Genomic DNA, 20,866 nt, shown 5'->3' with positions numbered 1-20,866 from the left:
CTCTCCAAACAAACACAGACAATTTAACTCACCAGATAATTTAACTCTCCAGATAATAATTAACAACTCAACTCAACTCAATTTTCTACTTTTATCACGCACCAAACACACCCTTAGTTTCATTATATGTCAACATTCATTAATTGTGTACTTTCATTAATGATCTTTTTTTATTGAATATGGTATAAATCCTTAATTTTATCCAAATATTTATATTATTTTATCACACATTCTCTTTCATATTAAAATTTTCTATTATTTTATAATTAAAATATTTAGAAAATTTTAAAAGAATTTAATATTTTATTAAGTTCGGTTTATATATATTATATTAACGTAAGATTTGTCATAATTAACATCATTCCGTTGATTTTAGAAGTTTTTATTTTTGAATGATATTTTTTCCAATCAGTTATAAATTTATCACGAATTTTCCTATTTTAAAATATTTCAAATTTTGACCTAAAATTCATAATCCCTATTTTCGATGGTTGTATAAATTATTGTTACAAATATTCATTTTCATCTATATTTTATTTATTATGTATGTATAAGAGGTTTGTTTCAAATATATATGATGCTTACTCCCAATATATTTTGAATTAGTACAAATTTAAGGTTTTTATATGCTATATAGTGCTTATTTTAATTTTAGTCTCGTTTCTATTAAGATATTTATTTCACATACTTTGTCATATATATACATATATATATTTACAATTGAGATGCATATTTAATTATTTCGTAAATATATATTTTTATTTTACATATTTCAAAATTTGACTTCAAATTTAGAATCCTCAGTTTTTATGGACTACATTCGATGCACAATTATGGTTATAAATCTTCGTTTTCATTTGTGTTTTTTTTATTTTTTTTTTATTTTTTGATGTATACATACGAGTTATATTTAAAATATGTACGCTTATTCCAAATGCATTTAGAACAAATATTAATATATACTTCATATTTAATTTTAGTCTCATTTCTATTGAGATATATATTCTCCTAAGTTGTCATATATACACATGTATATTTAATTATTTTGCAGATATATATTTTATATTATATAACAATAATGCTAACATGATAAATTAGTGCATAAACTATTCTTTAAAATAAATTCATATATATTTGAAATTGAAAAAAGAATATATAGAGAAAAGATGGGGAAGGCGTTGTAATGGTGGGTGACGGAGAGAAAAACACAGGGTAATTAAGGAGTGAGAAAAATAAACAATTTTGGAAAAAACCAATTAATGCACATGATTTCCATAGTTGTGTATTTTCCATTTTTCTAAATGGCCAGAAATGAATAAGGGTGTTATCGAGCTTGATTTTTATGAAATATTATAATCCACTAGGCCATTCATGAAGAAAATGGTGAATTTGAGATATTTTTGTAATTTTGCCTATTTAATTAGGTTACATGCGTAGAAAACCTTAAAATTAAAAGTATCAATCTAGCAAATTTTCCAATGGTTTAGTTTGTGGGCTTGTAATTTTCCCAGTGGTTCAGTTTTGAGGCCCACAGTGATTAATTGGGCTAGGAAGATAAGGCTTAAAATCGTCGGCCCAATTTTGTTTTGTTGGTCACGTGATTTTAACGTGACGTCTGCGGACGTGGCAAACAGCAAACAGTCCGAGTCTACCTTCTTTCCGAGGGAAGTGCTCGGAGAGTCTACCATCCGGTTGAGTTCCTTCGCGCCCCGTTGTCTCTGCGAATTGGAGAAGTGCCGATTTTTGATAACCTCAACACGGTTGCTGATAATTGGCCATGATTTCACAGTTCTTCGTGCTCTCGCAGAGAGGCGACAACATCGTTTTCCGAGATTGTAAGTTTTTTTTCCAGATCTGGTGTGTTTTAGATTTTTCTCCTCCCCTTCTTTGAATTGCATCGGTTCTCGTATCGTACTGTTTTCTTTCGCGTTATCTATTCTGAATCAGAACGTCGTGACGTGTTAAGAAAGCTTAAAACCTTGTAATTTGTTGGTTTCGAATATGCTATTTGTCTACAATCTGATACGGTGAGTAAATTTTCTTCATTATGTCGTGGTTGTTGTTAATGTATGCAGATCGTGGCGAAGTACCGAAAGGAAGTGCTGAGATCTTTTTCCGAAAAGTGAAATTCTGGAAGGAAGACGGAGAAGGAGATGCGCCCCCTGTCTTTGTAGGTATTTTCTTGTGTTGACTGCGTGGTAGTCAACTGGCATCTTGTTTGCTGCATACTCGCTGTAGTGTTAGAATTTGGAAATGCAGATTCAAATTAAAAGTAGTTGTTAGAGTTCTGTTTCTGATTTTCTCAATGGGAAGCAGTGTTTCCTACCTTCTGTATTGTAGCTCTTATGATATATATGATATATTCGTGCGTCTGTTCCCTGCATTCCACCAGCTTTTGTTGTAAGCTATTGACCATGTCTTTCGGATTGGACATTGAATGTAATGTACGTGGAAATGATTGTTGCAATTCATTACTTTTTATGTTTTTCTTAATAGGCAGTAGATCAACGATATCTTCGTGCATGTATTTCCTGTATTTCACCAGTTTATGCAGTCCATGGAGTTGTGAACTTTGTGCGTCGCTCTAGGACATTGAGTTCAATGTATGCCGAAATTTTTGTTACATTAAACACAATATTTTGCATTAAAGCTATTGGCTTGTATGCTTCTTGGTGTTGTTTATTGACTTGTCTTCTAAATGAAATTTTTTGATCATACAATTTCTCTCTCATATATTTTATTTTTTACATTTCTTTTTGGTGTCATCTTTCTTTGGTGCCAGAATTTGGATGGTGTAAACTACTTTCACGTGAAGGTCGTAGGACTGTTATTTGTTGCTACAACAAGGATTAATGCATCGCCTTCTCTTGTTCTTGAACTTCTTCAAAGAATTGCACGTGTCATCAAAGATTACCTTGGGGTTCTCAATGAAGATTCCCTCAGGAAAAATTTTGTTCTTGTGTATGAGTTGCTAGATGAAGTTATTGTAAGTTTGTTATCCTTTCCCTATTCTTTTTCAGGATTTAACAAATTAACAACTAGATTTGCTCCATCTTATTGTGTTGCAAATTATTTGTTTTATCCTATCTGGTGGTTAAGTTTTTCTTTTAAATGCCTCATGGCTGTAGTGTTGCTGTTTAGAAGATATGTTGTGTGATAGTAACATACTAAATCTTAATTATGTGCATTTTGTTATATGGTTTTCAATTGGTATTAGGATTTTGGTTATGTTCAAACAACTTCAACGGAGGTGCTGAAGTCATATGTATTTAATGAGCCAATTGTGGTTGATGCTGCACGCTTGCCTACCCTTGGTCCTGCTTCCATTTTTGTGGTATTTCCTATACTATGTAACAATCTTTCTCAGTTTTATGCCTTAATATTTCTTTAGTAGACTTTCTCTACTTGTCTCTTTGAAGCAAGGAAGCAAACGGATGCCAGGTACAGCTGTCACTAAGTCTGTGGTTGCAAATGAGCCTGGAGGTAGAAAAAGAGAGGAAATTTTTGTTGACATAATTGAGAAGATTAGTGTCACATTCAGCTCAAGTGTGAGTATTTCTTGTTATTCTTTTACAGCTTCAGTTTTTTTTTTTTTCTTTTTTTTGGTTAAATTGAAACAACGGTCTTCATTGTGAAGAAATGGAAGAATACAAGGGCATATAAAAAAAACAAGCCCACCAAAATACCCATCTAAAGGAAGTGTTCTAGCTAAGTAAAATGTTACCTATAGACTAGTTACAAAAAAAAGCTTCGAAACAGAAGTCCAAAGTGAAACATGAAATCTCACCAAGGACCAAACCTCACAAGGGTCCCTTTCCTTACCTCTAAACACTCTATTATTCCTCCCCACCAAATATCCCAAACAACAACACACACCCCAGTGAGTCACAAGAAACGACCTTTCTCATTGAAGGCGGATGGAGGAGGAACTTGTTGCACGAACATCTCTTTGCCCAACTATGCTAACATCAAACTCCTGCAAGATGAAACTCCATATAGTCTTCGCATACTGTAGTTCCACAGGAGATGATCCAGGTCTTCTTTCGCCTTCTGACAAATAGGTTTTTCTCCTCACAAGCTCAAGAGTATTCACACGACCAAGCAAGACTTGCCAAATAAAAAACCTGAATTTCTTAGGAATCTTAATTCTCCAAATAACATCAAACACAGACTTCCCATGGGGAGAGGATCCAATAACAATCTGAAGAAGGATTTACAAGAAAACCCTTCGCTAGGATTCGGACTCCAAATGCAAACATCCCTTCTCTCCTCCCTAAAGATGCATCCCTCCAATAAAGAAAGAAAAGAGGCAACCTCCATTGTTTTCCTATTGGACAAATGGCAACGGAATCCAAAGGAAAAAGACACGGAATTCTCAGACCAACTAAAAAAATCCGAGATTGGGTGATTTTTAAAGGAAGATAAGTGATAAAGATTCGGAAAGACAGAAGAGAGAGTACTATCCCCCATCCATTGGTCCTCCCAAAATACATGTCCCAACCATCCCCCACAACACACTGAACAAAATGCCAAAAAGTAGGAAGCTCAAACAAAATATCTTTCTACGGGTTCTGATGTGTGCCTTTAACCCCTTTCACCCCCATTCAAAGGGATGGTTGCCATGCCTATTCACTATGATCTAATGCCACAGAGCCTCAGGCTCAAGGGCGTAGCGCCAAAGCCACTTAGCCAACAAAGCTCTGTTGTGAGTTCTTAAGTTACCAATCTCCAACCCCCTCTGATGTACAGGCCGCCCAACCGCCTCCCAACTGACCACCCTTCCCTTCATCCACACCTTCCCAAAGAAAGTTCCCCATGAATTTGATAGAACTCGACATATGTATTCACTATTTAGGAAAAATTTCCAAGGGAGCCGAGACTCCCTTCCTTCACAACCTCTTCAAGCTATACTCAATACAATGCAAGAAGATGCCCAATCTTTCTTCCTCATTGCCCTAAATAGCCAATTTGTCTAACTAACTGAATATTTCCTCTTGGGTCCACAAAAACCGTTGCACGCCCCACCCCCGTAACAAACTCAATTCCTTTATTTTAATTTTTTACATTTAATTCACCCTCTCCCTTTCTCTTCCTCATATATCTTTTAATGATCAGGGGTCTATCATTACTTGCCCCCCCCAAAAAACCACCTTGTCTTCAAGGTGAAAATCTGGGAATTGTCCCATAATTTGGAGGCCATTTTCCCATGTAGCGTCTTCTGGTGGCATATCCTTCCACCGGATTAGAACTTCAAAGTCATTAGGATAGAGCACTGTAGCTCTAACTTTGCATACACCGAGGATTGAATCCGGTTGAGGATGTAAGAGGCCGTCGTTGTTCAGCAAAGGGGGGCTGCAACTTTGGGCAGAACTGAACCTACTACCTTTCCAAGTTGGGAGATGTGGAAGACTGGATGGATACTGATGTTGGCTGGTAAATCAAGTTTGTAGGCCACTGGTCCGATGCGATCAATAATCTGATAAGGCTCGATGAATCGAGGCGCCAACTTAGGATGTTTGTGGATGAATAGGGTGCTTTGTCGGTAGGGTTGGAGTTTAATGTACACCTAGTCCATAATGGCAAACTCCACATCTCTTTGTTTGGTATCAGCTAGTGACTTCAACCGTTGTTGTGTTCGAGCCAACGTGGCGCACAATTGTTTCAGCATCTCATCACGATCTTTGAGAAGGTTATCGACCGTGCCTACGATAGCAACCCCAGCTTCATACGATATTAAAGGTGGCACGGGTCTATCATAGACAACCTCGAACGGGGTCTTCTTTAGTGATGTGTGAAACGATGTGTTATAGTTATATGACCCAAGCTAGCCATTTTGCCCACTTCGTAGGTGACTCCATAGTGAAACATTGCAAGTATGCCTTTAGCCCTCTATTCACCACTTCTGTTTGGCCATCGGTTTTTGGGGTGTCCAATCCTGCCAGGGAGTAAAGAGACAATTTGGCCGATTCAGCTTCTGTTGAGACCATATCTAACGTTTCCAGAGTGGGTTCGAGAACTTCCTCGGTTATGAGTCCTTCGTTCCCTTCAGCAATGATCCCCCCTCCCCTCCTCATCATTATAAATTAAGAGATTCAACTCCTTTTTGCAGCGATAGCCAGGCGTGTATCTTTCGTCGCAACGGTAACACAATCCCTTGTCTCTTCGTGATTGCATTTTGCTATCAGATAGACGTTTGAAATAACCTAATGTGAATGTTTTTCTGTTGATATTGTGCAAGGGTACCATATTTGACGAAGCAAACGAGCTTCGATTAGGGCTAAGAGAAATAGTTCGAGCTGCTGTTGGAGTTAGGTTATTTTGAACCGGAGTTGACGTTGATCCAGTGGGCTTGGTAGTCTGGGCCGGTGTTGCCCGCTTGTTTTGGTGGGTTGGTTTGGGCTTGGGCAGTCGCCTCCTCCCCATTTAATTCTTCGGGCTTCTTCACTATCCTCAATAAGCTAGGCCATCCTCATCTTCTTCTTGATACCCACCAATTTAAACATCCTCATTTCAATTTGTATTTCTTCCTTGAGCCCACTCACAAACTTACTCTCCATTGTGTCATCAGACAGATCTTTTAGAGGCCTAGATAGTTGCTCGAATCGTCTCCGATAAGCTCGCACCTACTTTAGGTTGAGAAACTGAGCTTGTCGGTCTTCCTCCTTCGCCGACAAGAAACACAATAGGAGTTGTTCTTTGAACCTTGCCCAGGAGTCCATCGGCGTCTTTTCTTCCTCCCACTGATGCCACTCCAGGGCTTCCCCTTCCAAACATAGGACCGCAGCTTCGAGCCTATCTTTCTCCTTCAAGCGGTTAACCATGAAACACCGCTCAACTCGGTGGAACCATCCCAGCGGATCCTCTCCCACGTCTCCTTTGAAAATCGGCATCTCAAGCTTCTGCAGCCGCATATCGAAAAGAGGTACCTCTCGCTTTTCTTTTTCCATTGTACTCCCTTTCTGTCCTTCGCTTTCATTCATGGGTTATTTTTCTTGGTCCGTCAACGTTCGCTCCGACAACTCAGACCTTGACCCTCCAGCGTAGATGACATTTTCTGCTCAATCGATTTGTTCATAGCCTCAAATTTTTTATCCATCACTTTTTCTGTTGCTCTTTTCCCTTCCCCAAATCGTTGATCCATTTCGGAAAAACGCTGATCCATTCGTGCCTCCATTCCCACTTGCAGCTAGGTGAAATGTTCTTCGATCGCTGTCATTCGGGCCTCCATCTTCTTCACCTAAGAAGCACAAAGACAGATACGGATACAATTTGATGTGGTGATATGTTAATTTCTATAAAACTAAGATACGGATACGTTGAAGATACATTATATATATATTGTCTAATTAATTGCTATAATATTTATTTTAAGTTAGATTAAAATAGATTAAAAAAGAGTGAAAACTTGAAAAAAAATTCAGTAACGTTGAGTAATTGTTGAGCGACTAAAGTAGATGGTAGGAAAGAAGTAGAAGATGAAGATTGAAGAATGAAGTTGAGGATGAATGGGGTGTGAATCATGATTTAAATAGTGAGAGAGAAGGGAAGAATGAAGATTTAATCACGTTTTGAGTTTTTTTTTTAAAAATTTTTTTATGTTTTTATCATTTTTAATTTATTTTGTTTGAATTGCTCAATTTAAGTTGATTTTTATGTTTGGAAGTGATTTTAAAATAGTTGAATTCACTTTTGTCATTTTCAAAATCACTGTGAAATATGTTTAATCCTTCAAGACTAATTTCGATGATATGAAAATTGCATTTAAAAGTGTAAATTTGAAAACTAAATTAATTTTGAGTAATTAAAAGTGTGTCTTTGAGTGATTTTAAAATGAAAAAAGTGATTTTTGATGATTTTAAAATCACTCCTAAACATGCACTAAAATAAAATGGGTTGTGGGTTGGGCTTTTTAAGTGGTTGGGCTTAAATTTGAAAGAAAAAAAATTGACCCACATATCCCCTTCACGTATTTGGAAGCAGATACGTGTATCTGAAAATTAAAATTAAAAATAAAAAAATCAGATACTTCAAATCACGTATCAGACACGTATCTACCACGTATCTGGACGTATCCGTATTGTATTTGTATCTGATATTGATTCTCTACACAATTAGAAGTATATGTGTTTCCTAGTTCTTCACCATCCCTCGAGGAACGTTGGCTTTGATACCACAGAAGTTTATGTATTCATTATTTAGGCAAAATTGCCATGGGAGTCGAGAATCCCTTCCCTCGCAAGCTCTTCAAGCTATACTCAATACAATGCAAAAAGATGCCCAACCTTTCTTCCTCACTGCCTTAAATAGCCAATTTGTCTAACTAATCGAATATTTCCTCTTGGGCCCACACAAACCGTTACACTCCCCACCCCAGTAACAAACTTAATTCCTTTATTTTAATTGTTTACATTTAATTCACCCTCTCTCTTTCTCTTCCTCATATATCTTTTAATGATCGGGGGATTACCAGAATTTTCACAAACTCTTACAGACCGAGCTAGGAACCTGAAAAAGGAAAACGTAATACACAGGAATGCCACTTAGCACCGATTTGATCAAAGTTAACCTACCTGCTTGGGAGAAAAAACTTTTTCTTCCACATAACAAGCCTCTTGCGAATCTTCTCAGAAATGGGGTCCCAAAACGTCGTAGCCCTCAGATTACCTCTCAAAGGGAGCCCAAGGTAAGAAGAAGGGAAAGAACCAACCTCACATCCAAACATCTCCACCCATCTCTCGATCTTCTCTTGATCACTGTTAATCCCTACAATTTGACACTTGCTCCTCTTAATTTTAAGACCAGACATGGCTTAAAAAAAACTCAACCATGTGATTTAAGGATCAAGAATGACTCCTCTTTCCCCGAGCAAAACAAAATTATATCATTAGCAAACTGGAGGTGTGATAATGCCACCTCATTCGAACCAACCCTAAAAGGCTCAATGATGTTTCCTTCCACTCCCTTAAAAATAAGCCGGCTTAGGACATCCACGACAAGTAAGAACATGAAAGGGGACAAGGTGTCCCCTTGCCTTGAACCTCTAGAAACTTGAATTAACCTTTTTTGGGGTTCCATTGATTAGGATAGAGTACTGCACATTCCTAATGCAATCCTACATCGACATCCTCCATCTAAACCGAAAACCTTTCTTCATCATCACCTTGTCCAAGAAATCCTAGTCAACATAATCATAGGCTTTTTCAAAGTCAAAGTTTAAGCACCACTCCCTCCTTCATGCGAGGGTCCTCGATGGCCTCGTTGGCTATAAAAGTCTGATCCAAGATCTGCCTTCCAGCCAGGAAAGGTCCTTGCGCCTCAGAGATGGTAGACTTTCCTTAACCGATTAGCGAAAGCCTTAGCCAAGATCTTATAAACACGGGTTATAAGACTAATAGGTCTAAACTCTTTCACCTTATTCTCCTGATCCATAGGTCTTATGCTTTTTGCTTTTTGTATAACTCTTTTGTACTTTGAGCATTAGTCTCGTTCAATTATATTAATGAAGAGACTTGTTTCCTTTTCAAAAAAACTCCTTCACCTTATTAGAATTCTCTTTCTTAGGAATTAGACACACGTAAGTCTCCTCCACAGACCGATTTAAAATACCTCTTTCGAAGAATTCTTTAAAGACCCCCTCTAAATCACCCTTAACAAAATTCCAATTGTCCTAGAAGAAAGCCATGGTAAAGCCATCTGAGCCTGGGGATTTATTCCTATCACAACTAAAAACCGCCTTTCTGATTTCCTCCCATGTGAAGGGAGCCGCAAGCTCCTCATCCTCCCTAGGAGAAATAGGGCTCCAGTCAATGCCTTCCACAAATGGTTTCTCCTGAATAATTGGACTATAGAGCTTAGAGAAGGCCAAAAAAATCTCCTCCTCAATCTCCTTGTCATTACTAGTGTACACCCCATTTTCCAGAATTAGAGAGCCGATATGATTCTTGTTCCTTCTACCACTAGCTACTCTAAGGAAGAAGCTAGTGTTACAATTCCCTTCCTTGGCCCATTTAACTTTGGCCTTCTGACTCCAACTCATTCTCCTTTCTAACATTCTCCTTTCTGATCAACTCAGCAAAAGCTTAGATTAGAGAATACGTTCTTGCATCGCCTTTAACCCGTCCTCCTCTCATAGAAACAAGGGACGCTTCTATCTGATATTGTGATAAATGCCATTTTCTCTCCGTCTTCCTCGGCCATCTTGATCTGGTTGTATCAAGAGAAAGCAAGCATCCATAAAGGACAGCATCCCATGTCCACCAGTGTTGTCCACCAGAACATCAATGTGAGGAAGGGGAAAATCTTCTTTTGGGCTTACCTTTCAAATCATCCCTCTCTCCTTTCAGCATACTAACGAGAGGGCCTTCCAGCTCAAGAGCGTCGATCTCATCAATTCTAGCTAAAATCTCTTTCTTCCTAATTTGGATATCTCCAAAAACTTCTCTAGTCCACACTCTAAGGTTTCCTTTTAACACCCTCAGCTTTCCCATCAGATGATAGCCTTCCCATTTTCCTTGAACTGTCGTACTCCACCAAGACGAGATATTAGCCTTAAAAGATGGTGATCAAGCCACATGTTCTCAAAACGAAATGGGCTTGGATCCCAGTTCAGAGATCCTGAAGTCAGAATGATGGGCCAGTGATCCGAGGTAACTCTTGGCCCTCTCGTCTGCCTCGGATTCCCAAACCTATCAATCCAGTCCTTACAGCTTCGGTTATTCCTCTTTGTTATCTTCAACTCTGTTAAACTTATCAAATTATTCATATGGATGTTTCCAATTTATATATAATGTGGAGTGTTGACTCATCCATTTTAAATTTACTTTTTATACTGCATCATTTGATGCCTGCCTAATTTTGACTGCTGCACGAGAAAGGATATTTTTCATGTGTTCGTGCAATTGATGGACAATCCCTTATTTTTCTCAACCATTCATTATGTTCTCAAAATTTTTGCGTGAATAAAATATGGACCCTGCATAATTCTATCTGAGTACATCCTTCGTGGCCCCTTATTGAATTTCCCTGTTTAGCTGTGACTGGGCCAGTTATTGGGTTTAAGTAATATGGTTTGCATGGAGGAGTAAGTTAGTAGTTGGTTAGTTTGCCTTGATGGAGCCAGTGCTGGTGTCACTGGGCCAGTTATTGTGGCAAATTATTACTTGGTAAAACTTAAAAAGTGGGAGTCAATAGAAAAGCTTTGGGAGAGTTTTAAAATTCATTGATTTCAATGATGACACAAGTGCTACATATTCGGAGAAAATGAGAGAGAGAACTTCACTTCTTAGAATTGATATATTTTCCTTTGAATTTGATGGGCACACCTTTTTTTTAATGTTTTTTTTTTTGTGTCTTGTTAAATGCTACCACGCTTTAACTTATAATTCTACTAGGAGAAAGCATCTCTCCTCAATAGGATAGGTGAAATTATCTGACAATGTGTTGTAATAGTTCATGCTAAATGCATATATTTTTGCCTCTGGATTTTCATAATGAATTACCATATGTTGACTACAGGGTTATATACTTACTTCGGAGATTGATGGTACCATTCAAATGAAGAGCTATTTAACGGGTAACCCAGAAATTCGCCTTGCTCTTAATGAGGACTTGAGCATTGGGAGAGGTGGAAGGTCAATCTATGGTAAGGTTCTGTATTCTGTTAGGGCATTGATGTAAATTAGAGAAGCAATTTAAGGGAGTAGGAGCTTCAAGTTCGAGTAACCTTCAATAGATGCCTTGTGTGTCTAGGTGAGTATGGTGATGGTAGCGGCCTAGGGGGTATTTGTAAGTTGTAACTAGATTGCAATTGTTGTTTGGGGAAGTAGAGAAGTCATGTGGAGTAAGGAAAATCTAAGGGTTTGAATTTTTTTTGAGTACGATAACTGTGGGGGTGGGAGATTGAACCTTCAACATTTAGGAAGGAAGACCATGCCAAATATCGTTGAGCTAAGCTCACTTTGGCTAAGAGTTTGAATTTTATTTTTCATTATATTTTCTAATTAAAGGCAACTTCTATCATGTTCTATGGGTTTTCTTTACTATTTGCTCTCTTATATATGTATATGGTGCGTGTGTTTTTAATCTTTTTTGCTCTCCAGTAGTCGTCCTCTATCTACTACAAAGATATATTATGGATGATTAATGTGTTGTATAAATTGCTACCTCCATATTTGAATTTGAGCTGTTTTTAGTTATTGATATCTTTTGGCACCAGAATTTATGTTTTTGTTCTTTAGAAATAGAAAGGTAAGTTGATAAAAGCTTTTATCTATGTGTTCAATTAAAAGAGAGATGGTTGTCATCTCCCCTGACAGGGATGGAACAGCCTTTCCCTGTTAACAATATATATATATATATATGTATATTTTTTTTGTCCTCCCATTTAGTGTGTTTCTTTTGATCGGGTGATTACTTTTTTTCTCGACCTAAACATTTTCTGGACTCATCTCGATTCAACCTGTGGTGACAGATTATAGCAGTTCATCTGGTGGAGGGACAGTTATCCTCGATGATTGTAATTTTCATGAATCTGTGCATCTCGATAATTTTGACATTGACAGAACTTTGGTCTTGGTTAGTAAGAAAAAGAAAAAAAAGACGTTATTTGCTTTGGCTTATTTGTGAATAAGACTCATTCTCGATTCAATTTTTAAAAGGTACCACCAGAAGGCGAATTTCCTGTCATGAATTATCGAATGACTCAGGAATTCAAGCCTCCATTTCGTATTAATGCCTTAATTGAAGAAGCGGGATCCCTTAAGGTTGAAATAACTTCCCTCTTGTATGTTAACGTTCTTCATGATTTTTGTTATTTAATAGTATTGATCTCTTTCAGGCTGAAGTAATTCTTAAAGTTCGTGCTGAATTTGCCTCCAGCATCACAGCAAACACAATTATGATTCAGATGCCACTGCCAACTTTCACAACGAGGTATGTGTACTGCAGCACAGAAAGATGTCATTAGTAAATGGTTTTCATTTTTGGTTGTCGTTTGAACTCATTTCTTTGAGTTCAGTTGAATAGTCTCCTGCGGTTTTTATCATTCTAATTTTCTCTTATATTTATGACATTTCAGGGTCAGTTTTGAGTTGGAACCTGGAGCAGTTGGAAATACAACTGATTTTAAAGAAGCGAACAAGAGACTTGAATGGGGTTTGAAGAAGGCAAGACATTTCCCTCAACTTTTTTCCTCTTTAATGAGCTGTTGTTTATCAATGATTTTAGAGAGCCTGAGTGGCAAGTTATTCTGAGCATATCATTTGTCTCTTTTCTTTCGCCTTTATTAAATGAATTATCAGTTTATACATAAGTCAACTAAGATCACTACCTAGAATTCCTCACTTTTATAGCATGTCTCTTATATATCTGCCGATTGTAGAGCCTTTACCTAACCCTTTCGAAATATAGGGTATTTCCCTCTTCCATTTCATTAATTCAAAGAAACTATTTGTTTCCTTAAAAATATAGATCAACTCAATGTGTTAGGTATCAAGTTTGTAATGTTTGACTATCCACTAGCCAGAGAGAGCTACAAGCTCAATTACGCTCACTAGTCCAATTTGGGAAGTTCAGTTTCTCTTCCTTCTCAAAACCTCCACAACTTATCCTTGCCTCACTCGTGCATCACTCCCCCATACATGTAACCTGGAGAATCCAACATAACTTACTGCCCTGCTTTTACCCCTTTGGGCTTTCACCATCCGTAATTTTCTCTTTTAACTATTGGGGGCATAACAGAATGCCAGTCTCTTGTTTTCTTATCATTAGACTTCTGCATTAAATTTATTGTTACTAATAGGGCTGTTACATGGCAGATTGTTGGTGGATCTGAACATACTTTGCGTGCGAGGCTCACATTTTCACAAGAATCACATGGTAAATTTGTTGTGCATCGACGAACCAGATACTTCTCTTAGGAAGTAAAAATATGCATTTAAAATATATTTTGCATGGCAGGAAACATCGTGAAAGAAGCTGGACCCGTTAGTATGACGTTCACAATTCCAATGTACAACGCTTCAAGGCTCCAGGCATGTTATCTGAACGCAACCAAGTCATCTCCCTATGATCATCTTCTTTGATAATCGATTATAAGATGCTAACATCTTCCTTTTTTACGTGCAGGTTAAGTACTTGCAGATTGCAAAGAAGTCTAACACCTATAATCCGTATAGGTGGGTTAGATACGTGACGCAAGCAAATTCGTACGTTGCTCGATTGTGAATGTAACCTTCCTCGATCTCGTTTCTCTCTTTTATTATTTTGAGCTGCACTGTCAGTAAGCAAAATAAACACTTCTTGTGGGTTGGTTATCTGAGGCTGTGTTTGGTGCATCATGCGGACTTATTTTCATCCTTTTGTGAAGTATCGAGTATGAGTATCAATTCTTCAAGTGCATCTCTCAGGATAGCTATGGTCTACAATGTTCATAGTGTGGATTGGAATGCTTAAAGTTATCTATATGTCGAAAACTGCATTGTAAAGTAATGATTAGGAAACAACGGCTTAGAGTGGCCCATATTATAGTACGACAGGTCGGTGCTTTGAAATTTGCTCTGATGTATTTGGTTTGAACTTTTGAACATCATGATGATTAGGTATTAGAATAACAAGTTTTGAGTTCCATCGTTTTATAGGGTTTCTTTCTTCACTCCATAGTTTATTTGTATAATTTATGCAAATATTTGGGTTTACAAGTTTTGAGTTTTTTGAGAATATATTGAATATATTGAATGGAATTTAAATTATTGGTTCTACTTTTATTAGTTTAGTAGCGACAGAAATTAGAATAGGAAAAAGGAAAAAGGAAAAAAGAAAAAAGAATGATGCGTTTTGAATAGAGCCCTTGGTTTAATATTTTCTTTTCTTTAACCAGTCAATTTACTGTGATTAAAATGTTGATTAGAGATAAGGAAGATGGATATACAAATGGCGAAGTGTAGCGTAAAATTGTTTTCATTGCCTGGGTCACCAAACTTAGAAGTTGTGGAGAGGCCACTCTTGGTCCTAATTATAATAATTGATGTTTTCAACTATTATCTTTGCTACTTTGTTGTAGTGTTCTATTCATCTTCTTTATTTATTATGATATTTACTATTTTCTATCTAGACTAAAATATTCTATATACCAAACACGTTATTATAATTTAACTAAAGTAGTCTGCATCTTAAAAATAGGTTATTATATAACCAAATTAAAATAGTATGATCTTCATACATAAATTATTATAACCTACAGTTTATTATAACCATTGACTATAATAATTAACCTTGCATCTCAAATTGAAAATAGATATGATAAAGATATTCTTTCATTGCTCGGTATGGACAGCCAAAATGGGAGTCTCATCATTTCAATCACAAAAAGTTGATTGTTACTGGAAGGGTCGACTAGAGATCTAGCGGTAATCTACGATATAGTGTACATTAACAAGTTAAATGCATCGAATTTGTTCAATTCTGTGGAGCATTTTCTGATGTGATCAAATCATGATTTTTTTTTTGTCCTTGGCTAAGGATCAGATTTCATCTCATTGGCCAAGCTGGCCTTGGCATCGTAGGCTCGTAGCTTTTGATAAAGAAGGCAGAGTAAGCTTACTAAAATTATAGAAATTGGTGGCGACCAACTATAATTATTTAGGGATGGATGAAAGATGTTGTTAATGATATAAAATCTATTTTTTTTTTTAGTGATATATAATTAAATTTGCTTTCACTTATCAACTTAAATTTTTAGGATAATCGATGATTTAAGATGTTATCAGAGGAGGTGGTCTATAGAAGTTTTATGTTTAAATCTTTATATTATCACATTGTTTCACGTAGTTAGATGAGTGGTAGAAAATATTCGTGTAAAAAAAAGGAATATTTTCTAATTTACGGGTAAAAGAAAAAAATGATTTCATTTGATTGACAAATTAACATGTAAATTAAAGGAGTAACAAACCTAAATTAACTAAATGTTGAATTTTTAGTCACTTCTAACTAAATTTACTACTTTGGCACTGTAGTGATCGTTGGTAATCTCTTTGATTTATTATTATTTTTTTTTACTCATTTACTTCTTTTGATTACCCCCATTTAATTTTGTGAAGAGTTTCTGGTTTAAGAGATGCTTTTGACCTAACTTGTGGCCAAAAATAAAAATTCATTGGTATAATAATTAGACAAGGTATCTAATCTAATCATGCAAGTAGAGATATCCATGGGATGGGGTGGAGATGGGAAAGCCTTCCCCATCTCCGTCCCCTATTCCATTCTCCGTCCTCACAAATTTTCAACGAGGAACAGGGCGGGGATTTTGCGGGGATCGGATTTTCCACGGAAAAATTTTTCCGCAATCATTTTTTTCAAACAATTTTTTATTTCCATTAAATATATATTTTCGACATTTCTTTAGACATATCCAATACAACTTTCATTTAAATAAAATATTATCAATTTTGGTAATAAAAACAATAATACACATTCAATTCAAAAAGATATAATTAAAATGCTAAATTCTCATAATTTTTATAAATTAAAATTCAGCAATTAGAACATCCTATCCTAAATATTACAACATCTAACGAATTAAAGTAATAAAGTAACCTTCATAATTATCCTAACAAAATCTACAAAATATATATATATATTATAAATTTATAATTTATATACGAGACGGGGTGAGGACACGAGGCGGGGTTAGGGTCGGGGAATATATTCTCCATCCCCGGTCCCAAATTGCAAAACGGGAAAAAATTCTCCACTCTTTCCCCATTCATTTGGTGATTTTCCATCCCGTTCGGAGTGGATCCCGGGGCCCAAACCCGATGAGTTTTATCTCTACGCAAGTCCTTTTGACAAGATTTTATTTTCATTCCATGAGAAGACTAAGGAAGGATTTCACTTGGTGTGGAACACAACAAAAAAGTTAAAGCGATAGTCATTTGAAACACAAAATACTTTTTTTTTATTCACAATCACGCTTCATATGTGAAGATTAAAAAATATATATATTTTTAAAACTTTTATGAAAGTTACGATGATTTAGTTTTTATGCTTTTAAATATGTAGTAATTTAGATTTTGATCTTGTACCATATTAGTAATTATAATGTCCCAATTTAATCTACTGTGATAATTTAGTTCTTATACTTTTAAATATATAATAATATAGTCTATGATCTTGTAACGAATTAGTAATTATACTTTACCAATTTGTAATGATTTAGTCTCTATTGTGAAAAATATGTGATTTGAAATTTAATAAACTTTCTTACCTATCTAAACTTAGTAGTTATGTAATAAAAAGTTGACATATAATTTTGATGAGATTATTGGTATATGGATTAAATTATTACAAATTTGAAGTTACATTTTATAATTCACAAAGTATTAGAGACCAAATCTTTACCAAAATTTCCCCTTAGTTTTCTTCAAGAAAGTTTTAAAGTTAAATTTGCTTCTCGTTCAATGGTCATTCTATTATAATGATTATATTTTTTTTTGTCATTCTAACAATTTTGTTTTTAACCTTTTCTTAAATTAACCTGTTTATTACAGACATGTTTTTGATTTTTTTTTAAAAAATAATGAGATGCTTGATAATGATTTGGGGGTTTTTCTTCTTTTGAAGGAATAATGATTTTGGGTTTTATTTTAACGTGTTTCAAATAAAAAAAATGAATCAACTTATTTATAAATATAAAAAAATCAACCTATCAGTGATAGATTGTGATAGATCGTGATAGACATAGCGTCTATCACGATTTATCGCCTATTGATAGATGTTTATAGCAATCTGTCATTGATAGACATTGATAAACAATGACATTTTGTTATATTTAAAAGTATTTTCAGTAGTTTTATCATTTAAAATTATTACCTTTTTATTTTCTATTTATAAAAGAACAAGCTTGTATAGTACTATCATTTTCTTTTTGTTTCGTAATAGACTCCTCAAAACTCAAGAGGAATTTAAAATTCTGAAAAAACTGAAAACTAAAAAAGAGATAATATACAATATTTTTTAAAAATTATTATTATTGCTATTTATAATTTGGTTAATTGATTTCAAAGTTTATGAAAGAATGAAAAACAATATAAAGAAATAGATAGCAAATAAGTTTTATTTATTACCCAAAAAAAGACACCAAAGAATTTCAATTTTTTTTAAATAAAATAATTAGCCATGGTAAAAAGTAATTTTATTTATTTATTTTGCCGAGATTCCAAAGCGTACTCAAACATAGGAAGCAAATCTAAAACATTTGAGACCATAAAAATACAACCCTTTTTTTTCCCCCCTTTTTTTAAAAATAATAATCATAATAATAAACCAAAGCTAGCTAGCCCTAAATATGGATTGAAGTTGAAACCATTAGAAGTGAAAGAAAAATATCAAATACATATTTTGATACTAAAATTCTATATAAATATATCATACTATCATCTTCCAAAATCCAACTTCACATTATTTAAAAATTAAAAAAAAAAAAAAAAAGTATGAAATCAATGGCAGCAAAGGGAGTGATGATCAAAAGTGAGGAAGTCCCAAAGTGCGAGTATCGAAACGACGCTGTTTTGATAAAACCAAGCAGCGAAACTCCGAAGCATATTTCTAAGGTTTTCGATGAAGTGTGTTTTGGTTTATTGAAATATGATCTTTCGAGAGTTCTAGTGGATTATTATCCCCTGGCTGGACGGCTTAGGGCTTGTCCTGTGGACCCTCAGAAGCTTGAAATTAACATATATATGTTAAATGTGGAGTCTTATCCTCTTTGCAATAATTTATATATCTCAAATATTTGTTTCAATTATACTTTATTTTAACCAATGCTTTTAATGTTAAAAGATCCAATTGCAATAGCTGATCTACTAAACTATTGTACAATGAAGTGTAAAATTTAAAATGTTAAAGTGTTTAAAAACTAAGAAAATATTTTAACATGTGGCAAGTAAGTATGATGACTAAGAAATTTGAAAGAAAATTATTTGAAGAAGAAAGTTGAAAAGAAATTTAGAAAACTAAGATTAATCAACTAGTGTATTATCACTTTTAAAAAATAGTTTTTAAAATTTTAGCAATAAATTCAAATATTTACCTAAGGAAGAAGAAAATCATGGTAAGATAATGGTGAGAAAGCAAACAAAATTTTCAAAAATAAAAATAAAAAAATAGTTATGAACCTAAACTATGATCATACCCGAACTTTATAATGTCAAAAATTTCAAATATTTATCAAGATGAAGATCGTGAGAAAGCAAAAACAATTTTCAAAAATAAAAAAACAAAACAAAAAATAGTTGTTAAAGGGACCTAAACTGTGGTCATACTCGAACTCTATGGTTAAAATTCTAAAAATCACACTATTTGTTAATATTATTCTTTTATGTTTCCTTTTTCTCTTTTTCAGAAAATATTGTTCTTTTTTTTTTTTTTTTTTGTAATTTCTTTTTTTAGAAAAAAAAAAAAAAAAAAGAAAAAAGAAGAAGAGAATTCATGGTATTTAAAAATTAGAGAATTTTCAGGTTACGTATCTCCGGTGTGGTGGTATGATTCTAACCACGGCGATCAATCACTGTTTATGCGATGGCATTGGAACGTCCCAATTTCTGCATGCCTGGGCCCAAATTATTTCCCAATCAAATCTCCCCCGTCGGCCGTCCACTAATCCCACCGTTCCACAACCGCCACGTCAAGCTCACGGCTATTACAGAAATACCTTCGTTCTCGGATGCGCCAAATCTTCTGTTAACGAATTGGCCTGCTCATGGCTTTAAACGCCGTCGTTCACTTGGTGCAGAACGCCAAATCGATCATCGATGACCGTTTACGTCAACTCGACGATCATTCTGCTGAAGGACAAAAGCCTCCAATCCGACTTGTCGTCCAGTTTGGTTATATCGGACTGGTTAAAATTGGGATTTCAGGACTTGGATTTTGGGTTCGGGAAGCCTCTTGAATTGAACCCTTTAACCAGCGATGTCTTCTGCTTGTTTCCGCCGGTGATCGGAGATGTTAAGGCCGTGAGAGTTCTCGTGCCTCTTCCGGCGAATGTGGTTGAGAAGTTTGAGTATTATATGACCGGAGAGTGCTTTTCCGATGGAGAAACGAACGTTTGAAAGGACTAAGGAGGCCTACATCCTCGGTCTACTTACGATATAAATGGGCTATTTTAAATGGGCCTTACATTGTTGGTCTGATCTGCCCAATAGGCCCAAAATGGTGTGTGTGATGGACTTTTCTGAATTTGGATTTAAATGACTGCTAAATGCTAATTAACGTTTGTGTTTGTAGATGCCCATTAATGGCCCGTGCCGGATGCACAAATAACGATCAAACTCAAAATAATAAAAAAAATATAGAATAAGGATAAACACATTAGAAATATGACACAAAATTAGCACCATATATCACTGAAGCTATATAGGTAAATGACTAAAAAGGCCACACGCAGTCCACCATTTCACACTTCTTTTGGTTTTCTCAAATTGAAAATTATCACTAGTAGCAACTGATGATAATTATCAGTGATGCTATCAGTTACAGTTTTCAATTTGAGAAATATTAATACAATCTTAAAATAGCAACACTTGAAATATCACCTTTCAATTTGCTATCAATTTTCAATGTTTATCGTTGGTACACTTTGATCAATTGGAATCAAACTTGAAATATTAACACTAAAGACTATCAGTAAATATCAATGATAGATTATAAGTAGTTATCAACTTTTGAAAGGAAACTATCATCTTTTAAAGATTAAAATTTAAAGCTATAAATGATAGAAGTTTATCAATAAGAGGTCTATAAGTGATTATCGCTGATATTTACTTAAGTCATATCACCAATATCATTAATATCATTCATTTTATTGATATAT

General features: G+C 35.1%; 1 protein-coding gene and 2 pseudogenes across 1 annotated transcript; all 3 read left to right on the top strand.

Annotated features, from left to right (window-relative positions):
- The first annotated feature begins 1,650 nt into the window (after positions 1-1,650).
- LOC120086646 (AP-4 complex subunit mu) lies at positions 1,651-14,717 on the top strand. The gene is made up of 13 exons (XM_039043383.1): positions 1,651-1,835; positions 2,076-2,170; positions 2,783-2,986; positions 3,218-3,334; positions 3,420-3,548; positions 11,515-11,641; positions 12,470-12,573; positions 12,657-12,761; positions 12,836-12,930; positions 13,076-13,163; positions 13,815-13,875; positions 13,957-14,030; positions 14,125-14,717. The coding sequence occupies exons 1-13, from the start codon at positions 1,778-1,780 to the stop codon at positions 14,221-14,223; spliced, it is 1,356 nt and encodes a 451-aa protein (XP_038899311.1). The 5' UTR covers positions 1,651-1,777; the 3' UTR covers positions 14,224-14,717.
- Positions 12,273-12,371, top strand: LOC120087430 (annotated as a pseudogene).
- A 3,777-nt stretch (positions 14,718-18,494) lies between the features above and the next one.
- LOC120084836 lies at positions 18,495-20,105 on the top strand (annotated as a pseudogene).
- Positions 20,106-20,866: the final 761 nt, after the last annotated feature.

Source organism: Benincasa hispida, chromosome 9 (assembly GCF_009727055.1).
Source record: "Benincasa hispida cultivar B227 chromosome 9, ASM972705v1, whole genome shotgun sequence".
Taxonomy (NCBI): domain Eukaryota; kingdom Viridiplantae; phylum Streptophyta; class Magnoliopsida; order Cucurbitales; family Cucurbitaceae; genus Benincasa; species Benincasa hispida.
Note: the sequence above shows the minus strand (reverse complement) of the source record. Positions and strands in the feature narration are given on the sequence as shown.

What these genes read in the sequence shown, in the direction of transcription:
- LOC120086646 (XM_039043383.1), top strand. Translation starts at nt 1,778, where the DNA reads ATGATTTCACAGTTCTTCGTGCTCTCGCAGAGAGGCGACAACATCGTT. An exon ending in CAACATCGTTTTCCGAGATT is followed by an intron (nt 1,836 to 2,075) that starts GTAAGTTTTTTT and finishes TAATGTATGCAG; the next exon opens with ATCGTGGCGAAGTACCGAAA. An exon ending in AAGAAGCGGGATCCCTTAAG is followed by an intron (nt 12,762 to 12,835) that starts GTTGAAATAACT and finishes GATCTCTTTCAG; the next exon opens with GCTGAAGTAATTCTTAAAGT.